The sequence below is a fragment of the Cucurbita pepo genome, chromosome 10, assembly GCF_057944985.1.
Source record: "Cucurbita pepo subsp. pepo isolate OVF chromosome 10, ASM5794498v1, whole genome shotgun sequence".
Lineage (NCBI taxonomy): Eukaryota > Viridiplantae > Streptophyta > Magnoliopsida > Cucurbitales > Cucurbitaceae > Cucurbita > Cucurbita pepo.
Window position 1 is genome coordinate 6437438 of NC_141807.1, and position 10848 is coordinate 6448285.

Consider the following 10848-nt stretch of genomic DNA (forward strand, 5'->3'; position numbering starts at 1 on the left):
AGATTTCAAGTACCTAATTAACTCCAATAAGTTTAAAACTTAATAGGACTCTTGTGTATGGTAATGTGATTGACTTAAGCTCATGAGAATGACATGTTGTCATAAATATAACTCATGTTAATGTACGACCATGAACCTTGTATTACATTACATGATTATGGTGTGTTACGAGTGATATTTTACCATAGGGTTAGCCTATGAAATCAAGTACTAAGATGCTACTCGAGAACCATGAACCAAGTCAAATAAGAGCACCACACACCCTCTGCTCTAAATTTACCATGACCCTTTAAGATGTGCTACTCTCATCTATGTCCTATATGATTCTTGCCCTCCCACTACGAGATGCATCATGGTTCTATGTTTTCTTAATGTAGGTGGGATGTCATGTACCATGTTTTTATTAGACGTCTGACATGTTTTCCATGTTACTTTGTCTCATGTTATTGTCGACTTGTCCTACCCATATCTTAGGATGACCTGACAACTTTTCTCGCGAGATGAAATGTTTCACGTTCATGATATTCACCAACCATGTGACTTTCTAGGTCTTCCATGGGGAGTAGTTTAGGGACATGTTAGGGACAACTACCATAACCAATGACCACAAGCTCAAAAACCATGCCAAGTTATTGGTTAGAACAAGGTAGTATACCTTAACACCCACCATAGCCACGATCAAGAGTCTACAAGAGTCTACAAATAAGCTACTAACTGAGTCTTGTACTCACTCCATGTTTTCAATCCGTTTAAGTTTCGATCCATTCTTCAAAAAAACTACATAAATTGATTCACGACATTAGTTTTTTTTGGTTTTGTGTTATTATAAAGTGTTATAAATTAATTGTATTAATATTAATCTTATATATCTTTGAGACAGTGTTGAATGTAAATATAATGGAAACAATCGAAACAATAAAATTTGAGATTTTATTAAATAAGTATATGAACTACAATTAAAAAATAATAATTATACAATGCATGTACTATTAACTTGACAATTTGGCTGAGTGGTCTAAGATGCTAGATTTAGGTTTTGGTCCAAAAGGGCATCGGTTCAAATCCCACAACTATCAATTTTTTTACCTTCAAGGATAATTTGAACGGCTTTGTGTAAAAGTAATGCAACACCAGATCAAACCTAGCAACGGGGGGCCGGACCTGCCAATGAGAGTGTACCACATGTTGGCTTTTTGGCCTTGATCTCACTTTAATTAATTTCAATCAATTAATTGATGTTTTGATGATAACAAACCTACTTTTTAATTATTAATTATTTTCAGTATTTTGAACTGTCCACAGTATAAGGTCGGGAATAACAATTTCAACGACTTTTCAATTACTCAAATCAGAGCTAAAACGAAGAAATTACAGTCGAGACAACATACCCGACGTGATGATGTGGCAGCAAAATCAGAATGATGGACAAATCAAAATATATCAAAGTATGACATTTATGATTTTGGGAGAGTAACAAATGGTGGAGTTTTTCTTATTACTATATTTTTAAATAAAGTTATTTTTACAAAATATAAATTTGAATCTAACCGTTACTCACATCGATTTTTATTATTACTATATTATATTATTATATTATTATATTTTAAAATTTTGGTGGTTACTCACATAGTTTTTATTATTATTATATTATTATATTTATAATAAATTTTGAATTTCATTTGACCGTTACTCACATAACTTTTTATTATTATTATATTATATTACTATTATATTAAAATTTTGAAATAAATGAATTTAGAAAAATTTCTTATTTATTTACTTTTAATCTCCACCTTCCATTATTTCTAACACAATCCAATGGTCAATATTCAATCCTACATTTTGCCACTTTTCTCCTCTATATAAACTCATCTTCCCCACATTTTAGAAAAACAACTTACATACATTCTCCAATCCTCATTTGTTCAAAGTCTTCATTGTTTGTTGCTCTCTCCAAGCTTACAAGTTTATTTCTTTTCATCTTATTCTTGAGAGGGATTATTTTTGTATTGTGAGGAAATAGTTGTGAGTATCCCAAATTGTAAATCTACTCTTTGAGAGAGTTGTGGTGTGTTATTATCAAACTCAAATACTTGTATCGGTTTGATCCTGCGCCGTGGAAAGGATTGAGTTTGCTCTTGAACTCGTAAAAAGAGCGGTGTAGCGGTTTGGCTCAGATCCGTGGAAAGAGTCGAGAAAGTTCTTTATTCAAATTCCCAAGAGGCGCTTGGGGAGTGGAGTAGGTCGAGTTTGACCGAACCACTATAAAACTACGGTGTCATTTTCTCTGACTCTTTTCTATTTAATTTCAAAATTATTATTGTGATTTATTGCATGTTCTACTTGATTATTGTTTTGACTTGAATTACTTTGTTATAGTAATTATCATCTTTTACTTATTTGTAAAAAGTTTCATCATTAGAAAAATTAATCACGTTTAAACACTTTTATCGTTAAAACCCTATTCACCCCCCCTCTAGGGTTGCCATACCGATCCAACACCACATGTCACGAGCATAGTATTACAATCATACTATGAAGAGAGCAGGTTGTGACCCTCACGTCGAGATAAGCAAAGTGACGCCATTTAGCAACACGAGGGTCAATATAGAAGAATTCCATTACAATCATATTAAGAAGAGAGCAAGTTGTGATCCTCACAGCAAAGAAACGCCCATTTGGCCACACGAGGGTCAATATAGAAGAATTCCATTACAATCATACTACGAAGAGAGCAGGTTGTGTGACGCCCATTCCCTCACGTCGAGATAAGCAAAGTGACGCCATTTAGCCACACGAGGGTCAATATAGAAGAATTCCATTACAATCATACTAAGAAGAGAGCAGATAAGCAAAGTGACGCCATTTAGCCACACGAGGGTCAATATAGAAGAATTCCATTACAATCATACTAAGAAGAGAGCAGGTTGTGACCCTCACAGCAAGGTGACGCCCATTTGGCCACACGAGGGTCAATATAGAAGAATTCCATGATGCAACCGAGGAGGACGGTGCCCATTGTCACAATCGCACTCTTGATGGCAGCGGACTTGTGATTGTGCGGCACCACTCACTTTCCAACGACAAGTGAGCTAAGCCAATTCGTTCTTGTGTCGCTTACGGCCAAGCGACGTATGCTCGAGCCTCTAGCCTTGATTTAAGAGAAGGTTTTAGAAAATGAGGGCAGAGAGAGATTTTCGAAAGAGAGATTTTTGAAAGAGACGTTATATAAGCAAGCAAGAGAGTAATTACAACGGCTCACAGTATATAACCTTGGGTAGGGAGAAGTTGACAACTAGCCATATCCCCCTATAGTACATTATGAGGCATTTCAAGTCTGGCAAGCCTAAACACGATTTTTTCAAAACGTCATACGCCCTAGAAATACAAAAGCAAAATACTAGAACATGGAAAGACACAAAGGCTTTGGCTTGTAATGGGCATGCGGCCATGGGCAACATGCCTTGGATGAGCATGACCGTGACATCCTCCCCCACCTAATTGGTTGACGTCTCTATCAACCGACTACTTTCAAACCTGACAATGTGGGTGGCGGCGAAGTCCAGATCTTCGGCGCATTTCCAATTGGTTTCCAACATAGGGAGATTCTTCCATTTGACAAGGAATTCGAGAATCTTCCGCACGGGTCTTCCTATCTTCCTAACTTTGTCGGCTAGGATCTCCTCAATTTCTTTGGTGTCTCTTTGTTTTAGATCGATACTCGGTCTCGTGATTACATTTTGCTGGTTGTCGTCTGGATCAGGATGATAGGGCTTCAAGTTGCTCACATGAATTACTGAGTGGATTTTCATCCATGTGGGTAGCGCAACTCTGTAGGAAGTAGCCCCGATCTTTTTAAGGACTTTAACCGGACCTTCATATTTTCGAACTAGTCTTTGGTCCTTTCGGCTGCGGAATTTGATCTGTTCTGGTCTCAACTTGATGAGGACTTGGTCTCCTGCTCGGAATTGGAGGGGGCGATGCTTCTTGTCCGCCCACTCCTTCATATGCTTGGAAGCTTTCTCCAAATATGTTCGGGCTATATCTGTTGTTTGCTTTCATTCTCTAGTGAAATTTTGAGCTTGAGAGTTTTTTCCTGCATAAAAATGATCAATAATATGGGGCAAAGTCGGCTGTCGTCCACTTACAATTTTGAAGGGGCTCTTTCCTGTAGACGAACTTGTCTGACAATTGAAATAGAATTGGGCGACATCAGGCAGTTGTATCCAGTTCTTCTGGCGAAATTCGACGAAGTGACGTAAGTATTCTTCAAGCAAGTAGTTGAACCATTCTGTCTGTCCATCGGTTTGAGGATGATAGCTCGAGAAGATGTTTAAAGTCGTTCCCAAGAAGGCGAATAACTCAATCCAGAATGTGCCGATGAATCTACCATCCCTATCGCTGATGATGCTCGATGGAATGCCCCATAACTTTACAATGTGTTTGAAAAATAGTTGGGCTGTTAGTTCAGCCGAGCATAATTTGGGGGTGGGAACGAATGTCACGTACTTCGAGAATCGGTCTAGGATAACCAAGATGGCGTCGTATTCTCCGACTTTTGGGAGGTGTGTTATGAAGTCCAAGAGACACACTTTTCCAAGGCCTTGTTGGCACGGGTAGAGGTTCCAGAGTCCCGAGACTTTGGCTTTCTCGACTTTGTCCTGTTGGCAAATGAGGCATGTCTTGGTGTACTGCATGATGTCGTCTCGCATATTTGGCCAGAAGTACCCTTTTTTTATCAAGGCATATGTTCGTCGCCACCTAGGGTGTCCGACCCATAAGGTATCATGACATTTCTGAATGAGCTTCTTCCTCAATTCTCCTATTCTTGGAATGTATAATCTGTTTCCCTTTGTCATTAAAAGGTCTCCTTCAACCCAAAACTGTCGTGTCTTCCCAACTTTGGCTAGTTCAACGATGGCTTTGGCCGATGGGTCTTTATGTAAGTGTTCTTTGATGATGTCGCGCATCGATCCATCGATCTTACTTGAGTGAATATGGGCTAACCTGCACAGGGCCGCATGTTCGCCCTTCCGACTCAGCGCGTCGGTTGCTTGGTTACTTTTTCCTGCCTTGTGTTCGAATTTGAAGTCGAATTCAGCCAATGACTCCAGCCACGGGGCTTGTTTTGCCATCAATTTCGGTTTATCAAAGAAGTAGAAAATAGCGCTGTTATCCATCTTCACTACGAATTGTGATCCCAAGAGGCACTGCCTCCAGATTCGTAGGCAATGGACCACAGCCAGCATTTCTTTTTCGGAGACAATGTACCTCCTTTCAGCATCATCGAGCTTTCAACTTTCATAAGCGATGGGGTGACCTTCTTGAATAAGGACACCACCTAGGGCAAAGTCAAAAACATCCGTCTCTATCTCAAATGGTTTAGTAACATCTATTAATTCGAGGAAAGAACCCTTCGTCATGGTTGCCTTCAGATCTTCAAAGGCTATTTGACATTTATTTGACCACGCCGTGAAAACCCTTCGACGAACCGCCTATAGTAGTTTGCTAATCCTAGGAAGGATCGCACATCGGATACTGAAGTAGGGATTTTCCACTCTTGGATTGCTTTTATCTTATCGCTATCCATACCGATCTGTCCATAACTGATGACATGTCCAAGGAAGTTGATACATGTTTGTGCGAAGACACATTTTTCTTTCTTGACGTACAACTGATTCTGCCGCAGCTTGTCAAACACTAGCTTCAGGTGCACCTTGTGCTCCTCCAAGGTTGTGCTGTATATAACTATGTCGTCGAGGTATACTACGATGAACTGATCCAAGTATTCATGGAAAACCTAGTTCATTAACGTGTAGAATGTAGCTAGGGCATTTGTCAAACGAAAGGGCATTACAAGGAATTCAAATGCCTCATATCTTGTTACACACATTGTCTTGGGCTCGTCCCCTTCAGCGATACGTACTTGGTAGTACCCTGATCGTAAGTCCAACTTCATGAAGTTTTTGGCCCCGTGAAGCTGGTCAAACAAATAAGATATTATCGACAGTGGGTATTTGTTGCGTACCATCACCTTGTTTAAGGCTCTATAATCTATGCACAGACGCAACGTCCCATCCTTCTTTTTCTGAAATAGTACGGGGGCTCTGTAAAGTGCCTTTGTCGGGCAGATGAATCCTACCGTCAACAACTCATCTAGTTGTTTCCTCAATTTCGGTTAGCTCAGGGGGAGCCATCCGGTATACATTCTTTGCTGGGGGTTTAACCCCAAGGAGGAGTTCAATTTCGTGATCAATGCCTCGACGGGGTGGTAGTGTTTGTGGTACGCTCCCTGGCATTATGTCAGCATAACTGTCTAGTACATACTTGATTTCGCTTGGAACAATTTCCTCAATGGTCATTTCTTCCATCAGGGGTATAGCCATAAATGTAGGTTCCTCTCGTGCGAGTCCTCTTTTCAATTGTATGGCCGAGATCATTCTAAGATTATCTTGTTGCTTGATGCTTGCAGGTATCACTGTGGGGTTGTGGTCGGTGATCACCAAGTATTTCGCCATTGATATTGGGATAACTTTATGTTCTAGGAGGAAGTCCATCCCAAGTACCACGTCGAAGTCATCCATGCGAACTACGAAAAGGTCCATTTCACCTGTCCAGGTCCCTAATTTGAAGGGGACTCTTTTAGAAACTCCCACAATAGGCAAGGCCTCGGAGTTGACAGCTTTCATTTTTTCGGGGTTCTTTTCTATGGTGAGTCCCAATCTTCATGCTTCTTGGTCGGCGATGAAGTTGTGGGTCGCACCTGAGTCTATCAAGGTGCTCTTGCTTGGTTGGGAGTTTATTGTTGCATCTACGAACATGAGCTCTTTCTCTATTATCTCCTTTGGGTCAACCTTCCGTTGGAGGGCTGACAACAATTTAAGCGTACCCATTCGGAGGATGTCCTGATCTTCCCTCCTATCTGGCGTAGTCTCGACTCCTGTGTCATTGCTCTCTTGAATGGACACTTGGAGTGCACTGAGAGAGGCCCGATGAGGATAGTAGGACAGTCTGTGGGGGCCTTTACACAACAGGCATTGTAAAGGTGTCATCGGGTAGTTCTTTTGAGGGTAAGGTCCTCGAGACGTCCCCGCTTGGTTATTCTTAGGAGGTCTATCTGTCCATCCACTTGGTCTGTCGTTACTTCCGTTTAGTCTATTAAGGCATTCATTTCGATGACTTGGCGGTCTATATGTTTTGCCCCCAGTGTTTGGGGCCTGTGTCGTTTTTCTTTGGAAACTCACTTCGTTCCCAAAGTCTAGGAGTCTCTCAGCGCTGGCAATTGCAGTAGCTAGATATTGAACCTTTTTCTCATGTATTTTTGTTTTGGCCCACGGTTGTAACCCATTTATAAAGAAAAATACCTTGTCCTTCTCTTATGTGCCCCTGATATTTAGCATCAGGGTCGAGAACTGTCTGACATAGTCCCTTATGCTCCCAGTTTGTTTCAGGGTTATTAGTTTTTCCATTGTCATGTGTTCCACGTTTTTGGGGAAAAATTGGTCCCTCAACTCTCTCTTGAGGTCTTCCCAAGAGTCGATGGTGCACAATCCATTCTCGATGTCTTGCACCTTTGTACGCCACCAAAGTTTTGCATCGTCTATGAGATGCATTGAGGCTACTGTCACTTTTATGTCGTCGTTACAAGCCGTCATGGCTTTGAAGTATTGTTTGACATCAAAGATGAAGTTCTCCAACTCTTTGGCGTCCCGGTTCCCTTTGAAGGGTCTGGGGTCTAGGAACTTCAGCTTGTTGGATCCTATATTAGTTTGCCCAGCCGTGACGTTCTCCACGGCTTTCATTGTCACCCCAATTCGGGTGTTCATGTCGGTCATCTTTTCTTGGATGGCATCAATCGTTGTTCTAAATTCGTCAACTAATCCATTGAGCAAACTCATCATTGTATTTTGTAGCACATCGAACTCTTCGCCACGTCCCTCCTTGCGCACGACAGAGCTATCGGGGATACTAGAAGGTCTTGAGCTGTTCGTAGGAGAAACTCTTTCTTCAAGCGAGGCCACTCGAAACATTAGTTCTGGGATTGGCACCCATCCAGGCGGTTGCCCTTTGAGTCGATTTGTATGACTTTTCCATTTAATTCTGTCACCCGTTCTTCTAGGAAGCGGATGGTGTCAGGGACTTCTTTGAGGAACAATATTTTCTTCTCTATTAAAGTAAGTCGGTTGACTTGTGATTTGGGTGTCGACTTTGTCGTCGACATAGTTTCGGTCTTTGCTATGTCACGGAGCTAACAAAGCTCTGATACCACTTGTCACAATCGCATTCTTGATGGCAGCGGACTTGCGATTGTGCGGCACTCACTTTCCAATGACAAGTGAGCTAAGCCAATTCGTTCTTGTGTCGCCTACGGCCAAGCGATGTATGCTCGAGCCTCTGGCCTCGGTTTAAGAGAAAGTTTTAGAAAACGAGAGCAGAGAGAGATTTTCGAAAGAGAGATTTTTGAAAGAGACGTTATACAAGCAAGCAAGAGAGTAACAGCAACGGCTCACAGTATATAACCTTGGGTAGGGAGAAGTTGACAACTAGTCATATCCCCCTATAGTACATTCTGAGGCATTTCATGTCTTGCGGCAGGCCTAGACATGATTTTTCAGAAATGTCATACTCCCTAGAAATACAAAAGCAAAACACTAGAACATGGAAAGACATAAAGGGTTTGGTTTGTCATGGGCAACACGCCTTAAAGGACCTTGACTGTGACACCCCTCACATCGAGATAAGCAAAGTGACGCCCATTTGGCCACATGAGGGTCAGTATAGAAGAATTCTATGATGCAACCGAGGAGGACGGTGCCCCTCACGTCGAGATAAGCAAAGTGATGCCCATTTGGCCACATGAGGGCCAATATAGAAGAATTCCATGATGTGACGAAGGAGGACGGTGCACCATCTAACAAACCATATAATGTGTGCATTCAAGAGGAAAGGATGAATAAGCAAGATAGAGGCAGCAAGTAAGATGAGCATCATAGATAGGCTTGTTAACGGGCTGAGTAGGATCTCGGACCTTAACCTCAAAAGTGAGGGTTCATAAGAGAATTTGTACATGCGCTTATTGACGCCCATTTGGCCACACGAGGGCTAATATAGAAGAATTCCATGATGTGACCAAGGAGGACGGTGCACCATCTAACAAACCATATAATGTGTGCATTCAAGAGGAAACGAGAATAAGTAAGATAGGGGCAGCAAGTAAGATGAGCGTCATAGATAGGCTTGTTAACAGACTGAGTAGGATCTCGTGCCTTAACTTCAAAAGTGAGGGTTTAGAAGAGAATTTGTACATGCGGCTATGGAGTCAAGTCTGTCCATATAAAATATGAAAGCTTGCCAAATTTGGTGTCAATCGGACACCGAACAAACTCTCCACGACACTGTTTGTCCGTTCGCCAAAACTATGTCTAAGCCGCCAATTTAAAAATTCCTCAAAATATATTTTAGGGGAGGCATGGTGTCAACTCTCTACCACCCATAGGTCCTATTGCAAGGGTCTTTATTTTTAGAGATATTTATAAGTTGATTTAAATTTTAAAAAATGATATATATATATATATATATAGAACAACTCTCATCCTTTCCAAAACCTTGACAAAGGATTATCCATATCATAGATGCTCGAGGCACTAACGAAATCAACTTATATATCATATATGTTCATGGCACGACTCTATCATAAGTTCTAACCTATGGTTCTCATCATTAAAATATATATATATATTTCAATCTTATCCACCTTATAGATGAAATGAGATAAATGAAATCAAAATGTTAACGACAACTATTAATTTGAAAATTCAAGTAAAAAACTATTTTCTTTAAGGATTTTTATTATTTTACCTATTTATATTTTATATGTGATTTAAATTTTAAAAAAATGATATATATTATATATATATACATACCGATCTGTGAACTCATTCTAATTTTAATTTATTAAATGTGGATTTATTTTTTTAAGCCTTATTCATAAACAAAGATTTTAATTATTTATACGGTTCAATCATACACTAAAAAAAATAATCAAATCTTGATTTCAATTATCCACTTAAGAATTTGTTTTTTTTTTTTTTTTTTTTTTTTTTTTTTTTTTTTTGTTGTTGCAGTAATTGCAACTTAGCTTATCTTGGACATCTAAAACAACACTTTTTTACGTCTTTTGATACGGTTAAGATGATGACATGAGAAGTTTAGTTGAATCAGCCACATCGTCCCCTAAACAAAATTAGCTTAGTTGGTCAGTGGATAATATTAAGGGGCTAAATAAAAGATAGGTACTAAGATGCTACTTCACGACCAGAACCAAGTCAAATAAGTGCTACTCTAACCTATTCCCTAAATGATTCTTGACCTCCCACTACGAGATGCATCGTGATTCTATGTTTTCCTAATCTAGGTGTGATGTCATGAACCATGTTTTTATAGGACGTCTGCCATATTTAATAGGTTACACTGCCTCATGTTATGGTTGGCTTGTCCTACCCATGTTTTATGATGTCCTGGCAACTTTTCTCGTCAGATGACATGTTTCACATTCATGATATTCACCAACCATATGACTTTCTAGGTCTTCTACGGGGAGTAGTCCAGGAACTTGTTAGGGATAACTACCATAACCCATGACCACAAGCTAATGTCAAGTTCTCGGTTTGAAAAATGTAGAACACCTTAGCACCCACCATGGTCACATACAAAAGCCTACAAGTAGACTACTTACTGAGTCTTGTACTCAATTCATGTTTTTCATACTTTTCAAGTAATTAGGAGTTTGTCGGAGATGGGAGCGGGATCTATAGTAGGAGTTATAGAGAGTCACAACCACAACCTCTA

The 10848-nt window shown here is 40.1% G+C and overlaps 1 protein-coding gene across 1 annotated transcript; it reads right to left on the reverse strand.

Moving 5' to 3' along the window:
• Positions 1–6152: 6152 nt before the first annotated feature.
• Positions 6153–6689, reverse strand: LOC147790505 (uncharacterized). Its single transcript, XM_087127610.1, has one exon. It carries the CDS (start codon positions 6687–6689, stop codon positions 6153–6155), a length of 537 nt encoding a protein of 178 aa, XP_086983736.1.
• Positions 6690–10848: the final 4159 nt, after the last annotated feature.